The sequence below is a fragment of the Chlorocebus sabaeus genome, chromosome 24 (genome assembly GCF_047675955.1).
Source record: "Chlorocebus sabaeus isolate Y175 chromosome 24, mChlSab1.0.hap1, whole genome shotgun sequence".
NCBI lineage: Eukaryota > Metazoa > Chordata > Mammalia > Primates > Cercopithecidae > Chlorocebus > Chlorocebus sabaeus.
In genome coordinates, this window is record NC_132927.1 from 12,734,803 (window position 1) to 12,758,382 (window position 23,580).

General features: G+C 36.4%; 1 protein-coding gene across 7 annotated transcripts; it reads right to left on the reverse strand.

Moving 5' to 3' along the window:
- Positions 1 to 1,440: 1,440 nt before the first annotated feature.
- Positions 1,441 to 23,515, reverse strand: MBIP (MAP3K12 binding inhibitory protein 1). Of its 7 annotated transcripts, none has more exons than XM_007986505.3 (9): positions 23,311 to 23,515; positions 19,522 to 19,641; positions 17,525 to 17,749; positions 17,349 to 17,445; positions 14,782 to 14,847; positions 14,396 to 14,548; positions 10,892 to 10,989; positions 3,654 to 3,692; positions 1,441 to 2,061 (listed from the first exon to the last, which is right to left on the reverse strand). In XM_007986505.3, exons 1-9 carry the CDS (start codon positions 23,437 to 23,439, stop codon positions 1,957 to 1,959), a joined length of 1,032 nt encoding a protein of 343 aa, XP_007984696.1. In that variant the 5' UTR covers positions 23,440 to 23,515; the 3' UTR covers positions 1,441 to 1,956. The 7 variants fall into 7 exon arrangements, with proteins under 7 accessions (XP_007984696.1, XP_007984695.1, XP_072867035.1 ...); XM_007986504.3 differs by having other exon boundaries at positions 1,441 to 2,064; XM_007986506.3 differs by having other exon boundaries at positions 1,969 to 3,559.
- Between the last annotated feature and the right edge of the window lie 65 nt (positions 23,516 to 23,580).

Consider the following 23,580-nt stretch of genomic DNA (forward strand, 5'->3'; position numbering starts at 1 on the left):
GCAGCTGTGGAGGTTGTGCCTGGTCCCCCAGCAGTGCCAGCCCGCCGGGGCTGCACTCAAATTCTCACCGAGTTTAGCTGCCTCCCCGCTGGGTAGGGCTCTGGACCTGCAGCCCGCCATGTCTGAGCCCCCCAACTGCAATGGGGTCCCGTGTGGCCTGAGCCTCCCCTATGGGCTCCGCCCCCTGCTCCGTGGTGCCCGGTCCCATCCACCGCCGAAGGGCTGAGGAGGGAGGCGCGGCTCGGGACTGGCGGGCAGCTCTGCCTGCAGCCCAAGTGCAGGATCCACTACGTGAAGCCAGCTGGGCTCCTCAGCCGGGTGAGGACTTGGAGAACTTTTACCTCTAGCTAGAGGATCTTAAATACATCAATCAGCACTCTGTATCTAGCTAACCTAGTGGGGACTTGGAGAACTTTTCTGTCTAGCACTCTGTGTCTAGCTCAAGGATTGTAAATGCACCAGTCGGCACTCTGTCTAGCTCAGGGTTTGTAAATACACCAGTCAGTACTCTGTGTCTAGCTCAAGGTTTGTAACTACACCAATTGGTACTCTGTTTATAGCTAACTCTGTATCTAGCTGACCTAGTGGGGACTTGGAGAACTTTTCTGTCTAGCACTCTGTCTAGCTCAAGGATTGTAAATACACCAATCAGCTCTCTGTAAAGTGGACCAATCAGCAGGATGTGGGTGGGGTCAGATAAGGGAATAAAAGCAGCCTGCTGGAGCCAGCAGTGGCAACCCGCTCTGGTCCTCTTCCATACTGTGGAAGCTTTATTCTTTCACTCTTTGCAATAAATTTTGCTGCTGCTTACTCTTTGGGTCCATGCTGCCTTTATGAGCTATAACACCACGAAGGTCTGCAGCTTCACTCCTGAAGCTGAGACCACCAACCCACTGGGAAGAATGAATAACTCCAGACGCGCTGCCTTTAAGAGCTGTAACACTCACCACGAAGGTCTGCAGCTTCACTCCTGACAGCAAGACCATGAACCCACCAGAAAGAAGAAGCTCCAGACACAGCTGAACATCTGAAGGAACAAACTCCGGACACACCATCTTTAAGAACTGTAACACTCACCGCAAGGGTCTGCGGCTTCATTCTTGAAGTCAGTGAGACCAAGAACCCACCAATTCTGGACACAATAATGTATGTACTGCCTAATAACTGGGGTATTGTAAAGGTGAGGCTCTCAAAAGAGAAGTACTATAATTTCTTTGTAACATCCTAATTGCTGTCCAAAACCAGACCTGGTTTTATAATATTAGCTAACATTTACTGAGCAATTCCCTTGGGACAGACAGTTTCAAACATACATGATCTCACCTCTTCTTCATAACAATAAGGTAGTTTCTATTACTGTCATTCCCATTTCACAGACTGGGAAATGAGGACAAAGACAGATTAAGTAAGTTGTTCAAAGTCACACAGTCAATAAAGGGATAAAGCTGGATCTATTGTTTATTTACATGAATACTGACACCTTAGAAATTAAGAAAAACAAGTTCATATATCCATTTAAAATTCATTTCAGTCAATAAATTTTTGTTGAATGCCTATTATATGCAAAGTACTGATTTAAACTAATAAACTGGTTAACACCAATGTTACAAATATAAAGTCCTTTTAAAGTATCAATATCAAAATAAATTTTCTTTTCTGTGGTCCACAAAAGAAAAAAGATGTACCAGCACTTTTAAATTAAGTTTTTCAATTTCCAAAATACCTCCTTTAAAACAGAAGGGAATAAATTCCAACAATGCTATTTTCAACACATTCATTATTTCAAAACTTACTGGAATATCTGAAGATTACTTGCTGCAAGCTGGACTCGTGAAAATAAACCTTGACTTCACAGAGAAGTCTACATTGATAAATATATATCCGTTGAATTAATAACAGTGTAAGTTACACATATGTATACAAAAAAGTAAAATGACAAGGATGGAGGGGAGTTTTTCATGGAAGGTGGTGGGTTGCCATGGATTCTGCTTCTCTTGATTTTCTGAGGAGGGCTTGTTTGAGGGCACTAATTTTCTCATCAAGTTCAGCCAGTGAATAGTTCTGCTGTAAACAATAACGACACAAATTGCTGAATAAGATTCTGAAGTATCTTAATGCAGATAAAGTGCCAAATGAACTATAAATATTTAAAATATTCAAAAGCATGATCAAATGGGTTTTTTTCCCTCATGAGAATAATCTTAAAACTGCACAACTATATATGTTGACTATATCATAAATTTAAAGGCATAAAATAACAAGGCTTAAAAATTTCTTTTTCTCTTTTCTAATGACTAAGCTCTCCTGAACCTTTTATACTTTGAAAGAGTAAGTTTACAAAAAAAAAAAAAAAAGCCTGATTATTAGACACTGGAGCCTATTTGAAGATGGGAGGAGGGAGAGGACTGAAATATTGCCTATCGGGCATTATGCTGATTACCTGGGTGACAAAATTGTCTGTACACCAAGCCTCCGTGACATGCAATTTACCCACGTAACAAACCTGAAAACTCCTTGAGCTTAAGTAAAAGTTGGAAAGAAGAAGAAAAATGCTAATTATACTACTACCAGGAGAAAAAAATCATTTGAGATCCATCAGCTATCCCTTTTAATAGAAAACTTTCTATGTTGATTACTAAAGTTAACCTGAAGTGGAAAACAGTGAAGAAAACACTCCTTTTGCTTTCCAATAAAAATTGGATTTGTTCAAGTCTATCTATGTGAACACCCTCACTTACATTAATATTTCTAATTTAGACACAAGTATTATGTGGTGACTATTAGGGGGTAAAGAGAAAGGGCAATTGGGACTGAGTGCTAATAGGTACAGGGTTGGGGCGGTGATGGAAATGTTCTAGACTTAGTGGTGATGGTTGCACAACATAGTGAACATACTAATAGCCATTTTAAAATTATGAATTTTATGTTATGTGAATTGTATTTTTAAAGCAGCAACAAAATGTTACAGTTTACTACATAAGAGAGTAACTTTTAAAAACCTGATTATTCTCATAATCAATAGTAAAAAAAGTTAACTTTAAAAGTAACTGCTTAAAATACCTAGAAATTCTCTCTTGAGGGATCAACTACAATAATTTACTTCTGGAAAAAATAATTGCTATCAAAAAATTTACTCAGAATTTTGTAAGAAAAAAAATGCTACTCTTAAAAATTAGAAAGTCTTCTCCAACTTTAAATTCACATTACCCCTATTAAAGTCTAGCAAAGCCTTACTATTTAAGGTTCAGCTAATTAGTAAAGTAGCACTTTAGACAGGGCCAGCTGAAGTCAAACTCTGCCAAACACCCTTTTTGATGTAGGTGCTGCTAATCAGAAGTGTTCACAAAAGGAAGGGATGGGGGGAGACTGAAATTACTTGAGCACTTACTATTTTTAAGCACCTGATGAATGACACATCCTTGTACTACTAAAAGCAGGACAAAGGTTTTATTTATTTAACCTATCTGAGTCATTCCATGCCCTTAAAAGAATTTTTCTATTCAAGTATATTAGTTTATACTGCCCTTTTCTTCAGTCGTAAATTGTACCAGGGTATGACCTAAAAGCAACCATAGTAGAAACTTTTATTAATAAGAAAGGTATAAAACTAATCAAACTATTTCAGAAACCAAAATGAAAATGCAGTAACTTACTTGAGGTGGTTGAACTTTTCTTCTTTTTCCAGAAAAGCTCTAGATTAAAAAAAAAAGTAATCAACGTTTAAAAAAATCTAAGCATTATTTTTTTCTTTATAAAATACCGTACAAATTATGTACAGCCTTGGGAACTCTGACAGAAAGAAAGCCAACCAATTTACCAATACCAATTATTGTCTGTAACCAACATCCACCTTATATTCTGCAAGTTACCCTCTAAAGAGGATGACATTAACAATATATAGTAGTAATACTGCAGCAACATGCTTATCTTTGGCAATACATACTTTCCCATCAATTACCAGCTTCTAATGAGCCTGGGTGATTGTGGAAAGAGGTGCTCTGGGGATTTTCTGCTTAGTTTTTTTTCATAACCTTTCCATCCCAGGGTGTTGAACAAGCGAAGTGACAATAGACAAAGGAAAAATGTAATCTGGTATATGAGGCCAAGAGGTGAAAACACACACACACACCCTGGACTGACTATAATGGACACTGTGGTTGTTTATGCAAGGAGCTACCTATCCACTGCTTCTCTGTGTGGCCCAAGCCAATGGCTTCCTGGTCTTATCAGTGACTGAAATGGGCATGGGTCCAGTTCTGGCCAATGAGTAAAGGAGAAGACTGCTGGAGATTAAGAGGAGAACCTCTGGAAAAAGCTTCCTCACGTCTTTTGAGAGAAAGCCCTCAAAGAAGGCAGTTTCTCAGGATACTGCCGTATCTGGGCAAGACACCTGAAAGTGCTGTAGCCATCTTGCCACCTGCCTGGGAAAGAAGGTAACACCAAGCAGAGTTAAGAGGGGAAAGAAACCTATTTTCTTACAATTATGATTTAGTCACTGAATCAATTAAATCTGAAGCTTGTGCTACCATGGACTTCCTATTTTATAGTTTACATAATGTTTAAGCCAGTTTTGAGTTCAAATTTCTTACAGTTGAAGCTGACATTCTCATTGATCCACTAATGAGCCTTTTAAATCTTGGTCTAATGAATTCTTCCTAGACTTTTTCTTAGTTTCACACAAGCACTAGCTTTTAAATGGCAAATTAGTAAATTAGTATATTTGACAAACTGAATCTCAGAGACAAAATGTTCTCAATGAGCATTTCTAACTATTGAGATTTTGAAGATAGCATTAAAACTCACATTTTCCTTTGTGTCAAAAGTTGATTCAAAGAACATCTAGGTATGCTTCTTATCAAGTTACAATAAGTTGGAAATCATTAAGTATTAGTAATTATGAAATAATAGAGTTCAGATAATTATGCTCCTTCCTTTGCCAAACCAAGCTGCATACCTGTGGTAGGGCCTATCGGCAAATAAGGAATCAATGTTTAATTTGGCAATTGATCAGTCTCCTAACTTCCTAAGAGGTGGCTTTGTATACACTTAATGCAAATATAATTCCCCTTGGCCAGGCGCGGTATCTCATGCCTGTAATCCCAGCACTTTGGGAGGCCGAGGTGGGTGGATCACAAGGTCAGGAGATCAAGGCCATCCTGGCTAACATGGTGAAACCCCGTCTCTACTAAAAACACAAAAAATTAGCCAGGCATGGTGGCGGATGCCTGTAGTCCCAGCTACCTGGGAGGCTGAGGCAGGAGAATGGTGTGAACCCGGGAGGCGGAGGTTGCAGTGAGTCGAGATCGCACCACTGTACTCCAGCCTGGGTGACAGAGCGAAACTCCGTCTAAAACAAAACAAAACAAAAAAAATTCCCCTTGTTCTCCTAGTCATTTAACCTGTAATATATCGACAGTTTCTATGCTATTAAACAGTCAGATTACTACTGTATCATAGAACCAAAGCAAGAAATATCAAAATAAGGAAAGTAAGGTCATCAGTGGTTCAATGACTTAAAAACAGTAAAATGTGGCCTTTTGGGCTTGTTTTACGTCTGAGCAGAATATTTTGATAAGAAGAACACTTAGAAATACCGTATCTACTATGGACACACCAGATTAACTTTACTATTTGTTTTAGGTGTAAGGAAATCTCAGTACAGTTCCTGACTTACGATGGCTAGATAAGGCTTTTCAAATTTACAATGCTGTGAAAGTGACACACATTCAGTAGAAACTGTACTTCAGATGCTGAATTTTGATCTTTTTCTGGGCTAGTGACATGTGATACGATGCTCTCTTGTGATGCTGGGCAGTGGCAGTGAGCGAAGCTCCCAGTCAGCCATGTGGTTATGAGGGTAAACACCCAATACTCTACAGTGTACTGTGCTGCCAAGTGACTTTCCTCAACTGTAGGTCAGGGTACACATTCTGAACATGTTTAAGGTAGGCTATGCTAAGCTATGATGTTTGGTAGGTTAGAGGTATTGAATGCATTTTAGACTTGATAATATTTTTAGTTCTTGATGAGTTTATTGGGACATAACCCCATCTGTATAGAAGTATAAATAAAAGGTGGACATTTTAACAGGTGTTGTTACCTGAGAGAAAATACTTGAGAGCACAGCACACTAAAGAAAGAGCTGGAGAAAGGTAATGCAAAATTGTCTCTCCTCACCCATTATTTTACCTTAGTACGTTCCTAGTCATGCATCGCTTAATGATGGGGATATATTGAGAAATGTGTTAATTTTGTCATTGTTTGAACATCATATACTTATAGAAACCTAGATGGTACACACCTAGGCTATATGGTATAGTCTATTGCTCCTAGCATACAAACCTGTACAGCATGTTTGTGTACTGAATACTGTAGGCAACTATAACACAACGGTATTTGTGTATCTAAACACATCTCAACATAGAAAAGATACAGTAAAAATACCACACTATAATTTTATGAGACCACTGTAATATATGCAGTTGACTGTTGACTGAAACATCCTTATGCAGAGCATGACTGTCATACACACACACACACACACACACACACGCAAATCCAGGGAACCAGTGCTCTAAGGAACCTCAAGGGTAAGGAGGCCTCTTCCATGACTGGCTGCTTTCTTTCTGTCAGTTGTAAAAGGCAACTGATTCTACACGTGCAGTATCTAAAATGTTTTTCTTCCCTTCTAGTCCCAGAGCCCTGATTCAGACCTTCATTTCTCTCTGGCTTGGATAATGACATGTTTCCTAAACTAGTTTCCTTGACTCCAATTTCTCTCCAACTCAGACTTTATAATGCCACCAGACAGGGACCTAAATTACAGGTTTCTCTTTCTCTAAAACTTAATTGTGCTCCAATGATACTAGAAGTGCAAACTGTTTAGTATGACCTTCAAGGCCCCCTGAAATATGTTTACAATCTAATTTTCTAGCTGAATCCAGTTGTTCACTCATGCTTCAGACCCAGCACATGTTCACACGCACATGGCCTGTGTACATGATGTTGACCTGGTTTTCAGCATTCCCCTCCCCCGATGCTTCCTTAAGAACCAGGAGTTACTGTTACAGACTAAGAATTACACCGAGTCAGTGCTTTGAACAAAGTTAACACACCTTCAAAGTCCAGTAATGAGCTATCAGCCAAGTCCTATCCATTCATTTGCACATCTACTTGATATCTACTACATTCTGTGTCTCAAAGATGAACAAGACACAGTTCCTGCCCTTGAGAGTTTCAAAATATAAAGTGAAAAACATGTATAAACATATAAGTAATAAATGCTATAAAATGAACAAAATACTTATAAAAGCATGTTGGTACTTACTGTTTTCAAGTATCATACTTTAAAATCAGTAAGTCTTTGGAAATACTGAAAGATCATATATTTTAAATGAACTGTTAAGGCCATGCCCTTAAATTTCTGAAAACATTACATTTAAAGCTTTCCATGGCTAATGCGAAGAATAAAGACCTTTAGAATTCTTACATCAAAATGTCCAAGAAGTATTATTAACTTTTGCCATAAATCCTGTTCTATACACATTATAACATATTTTGGAGTTTTATGTCTGGCTCATAAAATGAGAACTTTATATAATCTGATTACATTTTATAAAACAAATATAAATGACATCTTTTTTCCCAACAAATATTTGTTTTTCTATGCCAGCCTTCAATGTTACCCACGATAATCAATCTCCATCCAACTGTAAGAAGCTCCCCATGTTTAGAATTCATCTACATGTGAATCTGAATAAACACATTTCAATGAAAATCTTTTCAGATTTCAGGAGTTCCAACAAAAGTTCAATCCTTAATAAATTTAATGGGCTCAACTTTTCTATCTTTAGAAGCTATAGGACTGTGCTACATATGTAGTTTCTTCTGTATACTTTTGAGGGATAAATATGTAAAATTATGCAGTTACCATACATGTACTCCCAGCATGACAGTGAGGGTGATGAATAATGTACTATGTCCTCTGTAAGGTATGTGCTCAACTCCTCCTGTTTGCAAGGACACTCTTAGAGCTAGCTGTATTCCAAGTGAGGTTCCTAAAGATGGCTCATTCATCCTATTATAGAAGGGTGAGTATGAAATCTTCTTTCCCATAGGGCTTGTGTCATGTATGTTCACAGGCCTAAAGGACAGAATGAGTCTGAATATTTAAACCTTTCCAGTGTTTTGTTCTTCCTTGTAGCTCACTACTAATTTGATATGTCACTTCCAACACTAATCCAGAAGCAGTTCTTCTAAAAGATATATAGATTTTTTTAACATATTTGGAAATACTTTTAAAAAGCACCTGTTTTATCACAGGTTGCCACCATCCATCCTTTTCTGAATGCTTAATACATATATGCCAGTCCTCTGTTTACATTTACAAATGCTTCTTACCCCTGAAATTAGGCAGTCACCAACCTTCAGACTTCAGGCCTCAGACAATCTCAGTGTTCCTATCCATCGATGGACTCTCACCACTACACAGACTCTCCCAATTGTCCCAAGTGTAAGTGCTATATCTCAAAAAGCTTACCTGATATTTTTACCTTCATAACCTCCTCTGCCTTCAAATTCACATTTCCCCCAAAGTATCTCTCTCTCTAGATTTTCTTATTTCTATCAATGGTATCATTTTTCCAATCAGAAACTGGACTCTATCCTTGTTCTCTATTTCCACATCCAATCATCAATATTTGTCCATTTTTTTCCAACCTGCATCAATCTTTTCCATTCTCACTCACGTCCCTATTTTAGGATCTAACTTCACATCTAAGCTAGCATAACACTATCTCCTTGTCCTTAGTTTCTCTCTTTTGTCTCCCACAACTGTATTAGATAAATCTTTCTAAATATCATGTTCACAAATTACTTCTCTGCTCAAATGCTTTCAGTAGATTCCCCCTGCTCCCTGCCTGGAAAATAGATTTTAAACTTCTGAGCACAGCACTTAAGGTCCTAACAATCTGGCTACTTTACCTCTTTACCCACTCCATCCTATGTGTAACAGATCAAAACAAAACAAAAAGATTATGATGTGGAAGGCTTATTCTTTTGTTAAACAAATCTATTAATTTTTTTTTTTTTTTTTTTTTTTTTTTTTTTTGAGACAGAGTTTTGCTTTTGTTGCCCAGGCTAGAGTGCAATAGCGCAATCTTGGCTCACCACAACCTCAGCCTCCTGGGTTCAAGTGATCCTCCTGCCTCAGCCTCCCGAGTAGCTGGGATTACAGCCATGTGCCACCACGCCTGGCTTATTTTTATTTTATTTTATTTTTGTATTTTCAGTAGAGATGGGGTTTCTCCATGTTGGTCTGGCTGGTCTTGAACTCCCGACCTCTGGAGATCCGCCTGCCTTGGCTTCCCAAAGTGCTGGGATTACAGGCATGAGCCACTGTTCCTGGCCTATGTTAAATTTTTATAAATCAGAATCAGAGAAAAGAGATGAATGATACTGCAGTAAGTTCTCATTGGAGGCATCTGATACTACCATACTCTATTGAAAGATCAGTTCTATTGTTAGTAAGAATTATATTAACAAGGTATGAAATTGAACTAGAAAAATAACTTTCCTAGGTTACTAGAATGGGAAAAACTTATGGTAGACTACTGTAGGAAAAGTCATTAAAAATCTTTATGAAGTTTCCTAGGAAAACATTCAAAGAATAATCCTAAAAGTGAAAAGACCTTTGTAATTATGTAGTACAACCAACATATTTTCTAAAATTAGACATCTTGAAGGCCAGAGGAATACAGTGACTTTTCCAGGTTTATACAGCTACTTCATAGTTCTGAAACTAAATAAATGCCAATGAGGTTTTTACCATGTGGTAAGCAGTATGCTAAGTGTTTGATCGGCATTATCTCATTTGATCTTTGCTTCAGCCCTTAGTATTTTTATAAACCTCATTTTACATTTGAGAGCAATAAATCACTAAAACTCTTCTCTGAAATTTTGTCATTTAAGACTTGCTGCTCCCTTTTGTTACGTGACCTGCCTTCTTCCTCTGGAAATACTTCTTTTCTGTAACTCATCTAATATTCCATCTATAACTTTGGAAGATTGCTGTCATATCTAAAATAAATTTTAAATATATTTTCACCACTAACTTGCATGATCCATGCTAAAATGGGCTATCTCACATAATTTTTCAGAAATAGGAGTTTTGGTATAATCTCACTTTGATATTATTTTAGTTCCAATATGGTACTGCTTTAAAAAAAAACTTAAAGAAGGCAGGTATTATATATGATCACCTCAGAAGACTGAAGAAAACACAATGAGCTCAGGATCATTTTTCTGAAAAAAGCTGATGTGCCAAAGATACTAACTTACTAGCACAACACTGTTTCTTAATGTTCTTGGAAAAAGGGGTAAGAATGAATGAATGCTAGAGTTAAGGAATTACAAAAACATAGAAAGTCTGGTGGTTAAGGTAAAGAGTAAGAATGGCAGCTTGAGGTGTGCGTTTGTTTAGTATTAACTGCATGTGAGCTGAGGGAAGGAGCCTGGTGGGGAAGAGAGATTAAAGAGGCAGAGGGATCACTGACAGAGCAAGGTTCCAGAGGAAGCCTCTGTTTTACAAGGTAGCAAGTTCAGAGTAAAAGGCCCAACCACCACCCAGTTTGACTTACTATGCCATGAAAATGGCCTAAGTTTGAGAATGTGGGTAATATATAATAGAAGTATCCCTTTTTAAAAATTCTAAATTTTAAAAATATTCAGAACCAGAGTTTTTAAGGAACTAGATATATCCCCTACACAGGACTATGTTCATTCATCTTTGAATTATTAAAATAGTTTTGCTTATAGATCAATGAGTGACTGTAAAACCACAACGAATCCAGAATAACATTTTAATTTATTTTTAAAAGACACTTATACTCACTACAGACTGAAAATATTCAGGAGAGATGCCTTCCAATTCAAGGATTTTATCCTCGAGCTTTTTAATTCTCTGATAAATGTCTCTTGGCACTGGACCACCTAAATACATTGAAAAAAATTCTGAGATGCTGTTGAATAATTCTTTCTTCTTACAATTTTTATTCTTAAAATACCATGCAAAGACACTTATGCAAAGGAATGGAAAATACTTAATAAAAAAACAAAAGTAAAACAGAATGAAGTCCTTAGGTCATATTTTCATATTATACACTATTGGACATATTGTACTACACTTCCTCTCTCCAAACCCCATTTATGCTTCCTATATTCTAGGAGTTTCATGTTAAATTCATTTTACAAGATATTGTGAATAGCTTCCATATAGAACAATTTATATTTCTGATATGCTTTGATAACATGGGAGGACAAAAATGCATAGTGACAAATGATGATAATTCAATGCAGTGGTTGCAATATGTCATATTAGTTTCTTCAATTAATACTTCTTCCTACATGCCATATTTTTTCCTTTGACCTAAAAGAATGTAAAAAAGGGGCTTTACCATAATTTTAAACTAATAAACTTTCTGAGGAGGGGAACAGTAAATTATGGCCACTCAAATTTTAAATTTATGATTATATCAAGAATCCTTCTACTTCTCACCCCCTCCACACTGTGGCCTTTTTGGTCCAGACCACTTCCACCTCTCCCTGGATTATCGCAACCCCCAAACTGGTCTCCCTGTTTCTGCCATGCTTCCATAGAGTGTATTCTCAACACAGGAGCCAGTGATCCTCTAAAAATGTAAGTTAGATCACGTCATTTCTCTGCTTCCAATACCTGATCATTTCACTCAGATTAAATACCTTCCAATATCTGATCATTTCACTCAGATTAAATACCAAAGCCCTCACAATGGCCTACAAGGCCATATACAATTTGGACATTCTCCCTATGCCCACATGGTTCCAGCCACTTGATTCCTTTTTTCTGTTATTCAGGGAGGTCAAGCACCCTGTAAGCTTTAGCTAGTTCCCTCCACCTCCATAATCCCAAGTCAATTTCAAGTCTTGGCTCAAAAGTTACCTTATCAGTAATGCCTTCTCTCACTATCCTGTTAAAAACACCAGTACTACGACTTCCCTACCCAGCACTCCCTTATCCTCCTTACCTTAATTTTCTCCATTCCATTACTACCACCCAACATTCAGTATATTTTCTTTCCATATTGTTTGTTTCCCCATTCTAATGTAAGCTCCAAGAGGAGAGTTTTATCTGTTTTGTTCATTAGGTAGGGCTGTGCAGTTTGTGCACTGCACAAACCGAGGAAGCATTAGTTTGTAAGACTACAATGCCTGGCAAAGAGCTGGTGCTTAATATTTACTGACTGAATGAATACATGATTAGCCAATCATTATGCAATTAAAGAATATAGGTACATTTTTATATCAAAATTGTCAACTTGTTATGTATAAAAATTCTAGAAAGTTTTTTTGAGGATTTAAAAAAATCTTAGGACTCTGGTTGTTCTTGTTCTTGAATAAAGTAATTTGTTCATTTGACTTTGCTCTTGCTGCTCCCTTTACCTACAATGTCCTCTGCCTTACTTCTGTATCTGTCAAGAGCCAGTTCAAGCTTCACTGGGTGACGCAGGCACTGCCTAAACCTCTTCATTCGCATAAAGGCTCCTTGTGCCCCCCTGCATTCTTCAGTGCTCCTGAGTTTTTTGGGACGGACTCTCACTATATTGTCCAGGCTGGTCTCAAACTCCTGGACTCAAGCTCTGTTCCCACTTCAGCCTCCCAAGGAGCTGGGATTATAGGCACACACCACTACACCCAGCCTTTCATTACTCCTTTAAAACTCTACTTCACTATTAATCTTTCTCTCATCAGATTATAAAGTCCTTGAAGCTGGGGACTATGATTATATCATCTCAGTATCCCTTGTGCCTAAAATAGTGCTTGGAGAATAGTAAGCATTCAACAGATGTTTTTCCAAAAAATTAACTATTTCATATTATTGAGACTTAACCAGTCAATCCTTTTATACAGTGGCATTTTAAACCCACCCACTTCTGAGGGAGGAGATTAATTCTTAATGCCAATGTCTTATTACTCTCAAAGATTTACTCATTCTGTTTTCTTCTTCTACCTTCATCTGGTTAGTATAGCTTCAGATAGCTAGTATACTCCGGCTATACTGGATTCAGATATCTCCTGAACCATATTTTGTGTTTTTGTCCTTTTTTGCAAATGCTGTTTCCTCTTTTTGGAATGCTTTGCTTCTGCTGTTCCCTCTTTTGGGAATGCTTTGCTCTGGGAAAATTCCTAGTAATCCTTCAAGGCTTCAAGTGTCACTTCACAAGGATGCCATCATCCCTTGACCTACCCTGAGAGAGTGAAACGCTAACTTTCTGTCCCTCCTACATATATCCGCAAAGGTAAAATGAGCAACTGTTCATTCAATAAACATTTGAGCACTTGTTTTGTGCCAGGCACTGTAACAGGTACAAAGTAATTAATATGACAGGCATAGTTGCACTCTCACGGACTATCTAGCAGAAGACAGACATTAAACAGAACCATGATAACTGCTTTAAAGGGCAGCAGGGAATACCAAGTGCTATATAAGATTATACAAAAGGTGAATGTGCACTGGTCTAGGATTAGGAAGAAAAAGCATGGACAGAACGGCATGAGTATAAAGATCCTAAAGCAGCAAAACAAGTGGGAGATGGGAAGCCCAGAGGTGTAGCTGGAACTACAGATGTAGATAATACTATTTAAAATTACAACCCCCTCCAATCCCAATCTCCAAATTTTTAGCTGGGAAGAAACAAGATCAAATTTGAGTTTTATAAAAAGCAATCTGGCCACAGCATAGAGAATGATCTAGAGTAAGTCTAGTGGCAAAGAATCCAGTAAATATCCTTCCATCAGTCCAAGCAAGAGATCACAGCAGCTTCAACTCTAGTAGCAGCAGTAGAGATAAGACAGAAGTGGGCAGATTTGAGAGATATTTATTCAGAAAACAGAATCAACAGACATGGTGACTAAATGGAGAGGGAGACTCAGGCTCTGCACCCAGTGAAGATTTAGGTTTGAGCAGGGTGCAGTGGCACATGATTGTAGTCCCACTGACACAGGATCCTGAGGCAGGAGCATCACTTGAGCCTAGGAGTTCAAGTCCAGCCTAGGCAAGACTGGACTATCTCTGTTCCTTTTTTTTTTTTTTAAAGAGTTGTCACTTACTATCTGAGGCGTGTTGCTTGGGCTCTTTAAACTTCAATTTATTTATCTGTACAATTATAACAGCACCAACACCTCAGAAGGGTATATGACCTTTTAAGTGAACTGACATATACATAACACTTTCTGAATGACTGGCACTTATCGTTCAAACAATGTTAGGAGCTACAGGAAAATTTGGTGACTAAATGAACTGCAATTTTTTAACCATTTGCAAAGGTTCATTATGAGGTCCACTTAGCACTCTGCTTACCTGTCTGTAACCGCAAGTGGGCCTCAATATTTTGTAGTCGTTCTTCTACAGCCTGATTACCACAATCTCGAAGCATGCTGTTAGGTTTATGACCTGACCCTGGAATTCCTTCAGGTCTAGTCTGTGGTCCGTATGTATTCACAACTCTAGAAACTAAATTAACAAACTTTTGAGCCTATATACATTTATATTTCAAAGATCAGAAATTCTTATTCCCTAACAGCACTTTGTATTTTTTTCATAAAGACCATCTAACCACAAGTATGAAGGACGGCAAGATGTTTTTGTTTTAAAATAAAATTTAGATGGGAAAGTTATTTCTATTCCATTTTGCTAATAATCTAGACTTCTGTCAGTGACTCGGATGTCATGTGGTGGTTACTTACCTTTTACGTGACTTTTAAATCCGGGGTAAGGAGTAAAAATCGCATCAGTTCTTGCACAACTATTTTCTAAGGAGAATTTAGATAAATATAAGTTTAAATATATTCTTCCCTTCAAATGTATGAGATTTTAATAAACTTCCAATCATTCATATTAACATTTTACTCATAATAATTTTAATAAACAATAGTAACAATAAATTACCATCGCACACAGGATAGAATTTAGTGACCTTCTTTACCTGTCAAAATGTATCATGATATCTAATATTCTTACCTAATATTCAGATTTATATACAGAAAAGCCATCAACATTAAGTGGCACAAATTGATACAGTTTTGAAAACCAATGTCACTATTCGGGCCTCAGGAGAAAATAATCTACTGTAGAGTATTTAAATTCTACTTCATCGTAGAACTAGAACTCATCATTTTTACTAGAATTCTTTTAATTCAGCATGTTTTATTTTAATGCCAAATTAGTGAACACCCAACACAAAGAATTATGTATTTAACACATTTTTATTTCAGAACTCCACATAAAGATGACCTCAAAACCTCAAGTACACACACATTTCCACTCTACCTAGACTTCCAGTGCTCATTTTAGAAATCCGTCATCACAAAAGTCATCTACTTCTTCTCATCCTACCACTTTCAAAAAAGTTTAATTTTAGGAAAGGTCTGTTGTGAAAATTTGTTCCTATTTTTTTCCAAGCTGAAAAGTATAGTTTCTTTCAAATTAGATATCAATGCATAAATTACAAAGGGGGAAAATTGGAAAGATGTTAACATATAATACAACTAATATATTAACATAATTGTTATATATTAACATATGGTACTACATAGTAATAATATATACTTGTGTTTGAAACAATGTATAAAAGCCACACATTGGCAGTAAGTCTCCTGTAAAATTCCCTTGAATATTTTGTAAAAAATGGCTGGTAAATGAGATTCTTAAAAAAAAAATTCCTTCCCCCACCATGAAATTTGATTTTTAAAAATTCCACTGCTTATAGTTAGATTTGTACTATTAAAATTCCTTTTAATAAAAAGGAACACACTAACATATTAAAATACATTTATATTTTTTCAGTTGAACTTTCCTTAGTAGTTCTGTTGATAAATCAAATAGTATGCATAAAATTCCAAATCCACTTAGCTTTTATATCCAGAGACTAAACAGTCATCTTTCTTTCTTTTTTTTTTTTTTGGAGGCACCTCAAAATATGCTTAAAAGGCCATCCTTTCTCCATTCTCTTCCTACCATTTCATGGGGCTAAGGGTTAAAAAAAGAAGCTATCATCCATTCCAGAACTATATTCCAAACATATAGATTAACTGACCCATCAGTGAGAAATTCAGCATGGTGTGAGTATATGAGTGCTAGTCACTCTCCACAGCAATTCTTTCTAGCACTGTTTTGAGCCAGCAAGGAATTGAATGGGCCAAGGAATCCTGCTGAGCATTTCAATTCTTGTCAATTTCTATCCCCTGGTGGTTTATAATAATAGAGTTAGCAGGGAGAACAGAGGAATAACATTAGTGACACATGTGCTTGCTCTCGCAACAAACCCTTTCTCATAGTCGCTTATAGCTGGTTGTAGTACCTGAGATTTTGCCATTGCTGCACCTGTTCTGAAAAGCTAATAGGAAAATATACCAAATTTAGAGATGCACATGTGTAATGTTAATAGTAGCACACAGCTAAATTCAGGACCCAATACCAGCCTATATTATTTCATTATTAAGAGAATCAGTGTACCAATGTGATATGAGTCAGTTTTAGGTTCATCTGACAATTCTATGTTCATAATAATTAGTCATGAGATATTAGAGGCAACAAGAAACATGTTCATCCCAATTATGAATTCTTCTCCATAATTTTTCCTAAGAACTAGTTGTTCTGATTATTACTATGGTGCCTAAGTATGATCTATGGCACTGCTTTGCAATATTTTGTATTCTGCAGCATAACTGCAGATTTGTAAATGTACTATAGCATCAAGTAGAGAGGTAAAGGAGAATCTGATGAAAAACAGCAAACGTATGCACTATGGCAGAAAGGAAAAAAGCAAGACACCATAGTCTTCATGATAAATTGGTTGCATTGTGACATAGGACATTTCAAACAGCTCAGGAGTAGTGAGAAAACTGCTCCCTCTGGAGGAATATTAACTTTAAGTTCACTTATGTATTAACATCATGATTTCACAGTACATGTATAGGTTTGAAATTCATAGAGCTCAGTTCCTGTTACTAGTGGGATTGATCAACCTTGTCACTCATACCTCACATTCATTTCCTAAAGGAACTTTAAAATAATCTTCGCCAGTGATAAACACTTTTAACGTTAGCATTTACTTTGTGTAACCAAAATGAAAACCAGTTTGCAATATAGTCTATTATTAAGCAGAAGGAAACTCTACTATCTTAGTTCCTAACTAAACCCGTGAAATAACTTGAATTGTGTTCTTAAAGCTATTCATTTAAAAAATAAAAGATTAGAGCAACTATAAAAATTGTGCTTAAAACCCTATGAAAATTAATTTCTAGGTAGTTACCTTGATTACAATCAATAACATTGCAAAATTCCCTGACGTTGTTTTCATTGATTTCAGCTTGCTTTCTTTCAATAAATGCAGATATTCGTCTGTCAATCTACAAACAACAAGTTTTAACAGTGTAAACATAAGATTTTTAAAAATAATACCCTCTCACCCCCGCCAGAAAAACTTACTTCTGCTTTTCCAGCCTTTATCTGAACTACTTCTGGATCAAAATGGAGCTGTGTCTTTTTCACATCTCCTAAATCACTTTCTTTGTGTTTTTCTTCCTCTTGTAGGTCACCAATGGAAAATTTGTCATTTGCTTCATTTTTGTTCCCCATTTCTGTTTTTCCTATCTCTTCAACAGCAGTTGTATTCTCCTCTTTAATTGGAGACTGAAGTTTTGCTAAAAAAGGCTGAGAACAACACAATTCCATCTGCTGAGGTTCAAACTGACCAAAATTAATTACACATTTAATATATTTACATAAATTTCTGCTAAGTAAATGAAATACTTAATATCAGTTAATAAATATAAAAAGTTGGTATACCAAGACACATAGATCTGACCACATGTATTTACTATTCTCTGCTATTGTAACCATTATCATTTGCTATAGTTTTAAAAAAGGAGAGGAAAAAAGAAAAGAAAAAAGAAAAGAAAACCTAAGGAAATTTAAAATTTTCTTTGAGAGAATCATTCTGTCACTCATCTTTTATTTTGTGCCAAATCAAAGCCTTCAGCCTCTGGCACCAATGCCACTTAATTAACATGTCATTCAAATGCCTCCTCAGAACACTAAGGCTTAGTATTTTTCCTCCTTAACACGAGAGCCAGTGCTCTCACTCAGCAAAGCCCTGCATTATCACTATATCACTGGAGATTCTCCACTTGAAACTGCAGTTGGCCAATGTGAATGAGGAAGATAGACATGAAATATATAGGTGTTAGGTTGAGTGAACACTCAGACATTTCCTGACATGGCAAGATCTCTTCTTGGGTCATAAAATTAAATTTTAAAAAAGAAAATGAACAAGAAAAAAAAAAAAAGATCTATAGCTGAAAACAGGCAGAGGCCTATCGCTATACTACAGGGGAAAACCCCTGTTGTAGACTATAAACTATATTACCCATTTACTGTTCCCCTCCCCCGCTCCCCACAATTAGGCCTCATTTGAGTTCTACAGCTCACTGCTCTGCCCTTTAAAACAGGGTTAACTATTACTTTTAACATGGAACAGTTAAAATTTCCCACAAAGTCAATGAATGGAGGGCTGAAAATTAATGCCTTATTCCATTAGTCAAAACACACTAACACTGATAATGTTCCAATTATTTTTTTCATACCCACAATTTTGCTTCCATTGTTTGCTATACTACTCTTTTGAAACCTTGTAACACCTTAATCACAGTAAACTGACCAATCCAAGCAGTTCTTCCACTTGTCTTTTTGACACTTCACATTTTACACTTTGATTAGAGATAAACTGCAAACTTACATCAATTATAATTGCAAAGATGTTCAATTAGAAACCAGCAAGGTCATAATACTGTTCAGTTATTAACATGAAATATTTAAAAATATAACAACATTATTATAAATACAGATTCAATATTAACTTCTAATACAAAGAATGAATTATTTCAAATTGTTAAGGAAAAGAAATGATAAAATAGTGACTGGCTACTTACAAAGATGAGACATTAATGTCACAGAAATTACTTTCTTTTTAAAAACTATGCTGAAACTGTTTAATTGCAACAGACACTCCAGGATGTGTCATGCTGGGATAATGCCCCTTCTTGAACCACTGAAAGCACTCCATGAGCCTCCAAACTCACCCAAGGCATGGAATCATTATCATAGCATGACACACACCTGCCGTGTCTTATTGCTTAATTATAACCCACCATAGATGGAACTGTATTGACTTTTCAGTGCAGGTCTAGAATTGAATAGAATTGCATTCATTCACGCTCATACCCACATTGGTCTTTTGGGCTATATTCCCTTAACTGTCCTGATCACTACTGAAATTAACAGATTTAGATTAAATCTGGATGTAAATAACCTTTTGTTAGCAACACTATTAATATAGTGTTTAGAACTGTCAAATACTCCAACTAATTTAACCACAATTAATGTCTATTTTCAATATCAAGTTATCATTTTAGCAAGAAATTTACCTGTAAATATAAAATGTGTTGTTCAAGTGCACTAAAGAGCAATGCAGGCTGGAATGCTGAGAGGCTCTGGAGCTTGTTCCAATCAATTGTAATTTTCACCACATCATCTCTGAGGTTAAGCTTCAAAGGGGCAAACCAGCAACATCACAAAAATTACACAATTAAGCTGTACATATGAATTGTCACAAAAATAAGATTTCTAGAGTAACGGGTCTATTTTGCTCTAAGTTATCAAGTTTTTAATAATACACTGAAATGCTCTACGCAGTTACCATTTTAAGAGGCCAAGAAAGCTACAGATTTTCATAAAAAACAAAAACAACATGACATGTCATTCAAATTCTATTCTTGGGTCTGTGTAATGCGACCATTTTAGAGGTAAAAACCATTCATGAAAGATGAAAAGATGAAGGCTCTTTTGATACTTCAATATCTACAAACCTTTGGATGGAGTCCAATATAGGCCTGCCCTATTCAGAATCCTACTACTTCTAGCTCAGAGCCTTAAACAGAGGAAGTACAACTGTTTTGTGAAAGTTTTAACATGCATCTTTCTCTTTAAGTAGGTACACAAATACATATCAGAAATATATCATTATTCTGATGTCCTCCAAATCACATTTTTAGTTTTTTAACTTTTAACCAATTTTTAAACTAATTTAAAAGTCAAGATTATTCATACATATAAAGTGTAGGGATAAATGGCAACATGTTTATTTCAAATGAAAAACTATTATTTAGCTACGGAAGTCTGAAGCTGAAAAACAAAGACTTCTCCACTATAGTGAAATAAGTTGCCAGACTGGATGAAATGTCCAGATCTTTTGCTAAATGCTAAGATATGAGTGCTCATTATATGGAAATTTCTATCAGTTGGTGATCTAATAGAATAAAATCATACCCAGAAAACTACCAACAACCTGAATATAAGATTATCATCAAAATGAGTGAAAAGTTTACAATGAGAGCGCCCATCTGCAGTCTTTTGAGTAAATAAAAGTGAACCATCACAAACTTTTCTAGGGACATGTGTTTATAGCATAGTAGAAGAATACACTTCATAGTGGAATCAAGTTAACATAATTTATTCAAAATGAGTCATCTTTTCTACAAAATAAAGGTGTTACATGAGTTCAAATACAGATTTTATGAGTCATAATTATAATAAAAAAGATGAATCACTGTACAAAGATCAAAAAGATGTAAGGTTACCAATAAAAAGATAATATATTGAATACTTTGTGACAGAAATGTACTCCCTTTGAAGATGAGAACAGAAGCATTTAGAAGTCCATATTAGACAAGCGTAAAGATACATGAAATTTCATGTAGGCTGCACTGGCAAAGATTAGAATGTTAAGATTTTACGTTAAAGTGAATGCATTAATTTACATTACTTTAATTCCTATAAAGATTTTGTTAGACAACAACCTGTATTATGTACAGAAGTAACCTATTATTGTACTTTCATAGTCTTCAAAGAGATCTACAGTTGATCACAGAAAACTTAAGAATACAGCTTGGGAATAAAGCAGGCAAATCCTCAACCAAAGCAAAGTATCACATTTTCTAGAGAAAATAACTTATAGAAAAATAAGTCTTAATGTTTCATTCATAGTGTCATTTCAATTCAGCAGAATTACATAAGCTTCAAGTGCAATTAAGAATAACTGGTCTTTTAAGAAAATCACATAATAATGTCACAAATTAATTTTAAAACTATTCTAATACATCTAACTATTCATTCAACAAATTCATTATTAGTAATATGAATTCTATGCATTTTGCCCTACAGAACTTGGAAGAGTAAACCATTCACTCGAAAATCTCTATTAGTCTGCTATTAATATAGACTATTTAAATAAATATTTTCAGTAAACACTTTACTAAATTAATACAAAAATCCAAGCTAAAAATAAATAAGTGTTTAGCTTGGTAAGATGGACCATCCAGAGGCAAGCAAAAAGGTTAAAATTAGTAAATTTTGTGATCTTAAGTAAAAAATTCTTTTTAACATTCAGTTTTATGTTTCCTACTGAGATCTAATAATACAATGATACTTAGGGATGTCACAGGATGAAGTTAGGCATGTTACAACATACCTTCTAGAAATCTTTTAAAGTGGTTGCAAAAGAAAATACTGATTTCTCTGGGGGCAATTTTGTAAGTGTGGAACTCTGGCTTTCACTCTTAATACTTCTCAAAATATAAAGTATTATGAAAACAGTTTGCATTTAACTGATGAAACAATCATATTTTTGACACCTGTATAGGAGGTCCCTTCACTGTGTCATGGTAAAGTAACCAAATATTTACTGTCAACATTTTTGACAGGTGACACAAATAAATTGTAATCGCTTCTTTACTTGTAGAGTACTTGAATGTTTAAAATTTTCTAATGAGTTTGAAAAATTCAGTATGCAAAATGTTTCAAAAGAAACGTTTAAATCATTGCTCAGTATTTTTTAAAAATATTCCATCTTCTGTTAATAGGTGAGCATAAACTTTTTTCATCTTGACATTAGAAAATAAACAAACTTAAGTTCCAACGTCGCCATAAAAAGTTCTCTAACTTTTAAACCATTTAAAAGGTGTTGGGTCTTAAGACTGGAATATATAACAAAACACCCCAAGCCTTTAAAAAACGATTTCGGTAAGCACTTGGCAAACAACTGAATTTAAAAGTTGTATCTTTAAGCAGACTCCATTAATAATTGCGTCATTACATAAAACCGTTTAACTTACAGTAATGTTCTTTGTAAGACACAACACACTACGATTTTTTAAAACTGTAACTTTTTAAAAAGCTGATTGTCCATCTACTCAAGGCTTTAAAAATAATTTTCACAAATCAGACAAATGTTCTATTTTCATAAGAATTTACCATTATCTTAGACACAAATGCCTGCCGTGTCCACATGCGCTAGTGCCAGCCTCAAAACAAACTTTTACGGCTAGAAAATGGTCTATGTAAGATAGAAAATATTTCCTTTTAAAAGGCAGGTAAACAAGCGTACTTTTAAATTGTTTCTCATTTAAAACTTGCTTTGAATTTTACACCGTGAAACGAAACAGTGACTTGATCGAAGAAGCCCACTAAATTCAAAACCAATTTTACTATGACATTTCTGCAAAAGCGATTTATCAGCCAGTTAAACTAGTTAATAGTTAAATAACGACAGTTCTAACGCAAACAGTATCAATGATGGATAACTCATCCAACTTTACGCTAGAAGTATTTTAAACGAATTCCTTTTACTTTCCTCCCCATTTGAAAGGGTTATAGATGCCCAAAACAGCCCGAAGGAAAAAAGAAATGAACAAAACCAAGTAACTCATAAGAACAAATTACTCCTTCCCCCCGGCCAAGAAAAAGCTAATAAGCGCGCGCTTTTCTATAAATCTCAGGCCTACTGACCAACCAATTCCCATAAAGAGTAAGTTGGAGGAAAAAGGACCCTGAGCGCTAGGCGCCTCCTAAACTCGCAGTGAAGCTTTTCCACATTCATTCTCCCCAAGCCTGCCTCTTTCGGAGCCGAGTTTTCACTTAGACCAACCTCACCCACTCTTGGGGAGGACAGCTGCAAGGTAAACTACTCGGCAACGGGTACCGCCGTCCTACTCACTCCGAGCGAGGCGGCTGGGCCCGCGCTCCTCCCCGACCTCGGCTTCAGGGACCGCATCCCACACCTCAGCAGGCCTAGCTGCCCCCGGCCCCTGCTAGAGGAAAAGAATGGAGGGATGGGCCGGATGGCTTCCATATTCCCAGTCCCTCCGGCCACCTCTCACCTGTCCAACCAGGGTTTGTAGGGAGCGAAAGATTTCGTAGAGCACCTCTCGGGAGAGGTTGGGGCTGCATCTTCGCTCCAGGCTCCTGTCACCGCTGTTCGGGCGACTAAGCTCCGTGGCAGCAGCCATGATGCCTTCTCAGGCCGCCCCACCACCACCACCACCACCACCACCACCACCGTTTGCTCACAACCCCGCTCCCTCCCTTCCAGCTTTAGTCGCTTGGCGATGACGTACAACACGGCGTCTCGTTTAGATCAGGCTTTGAGG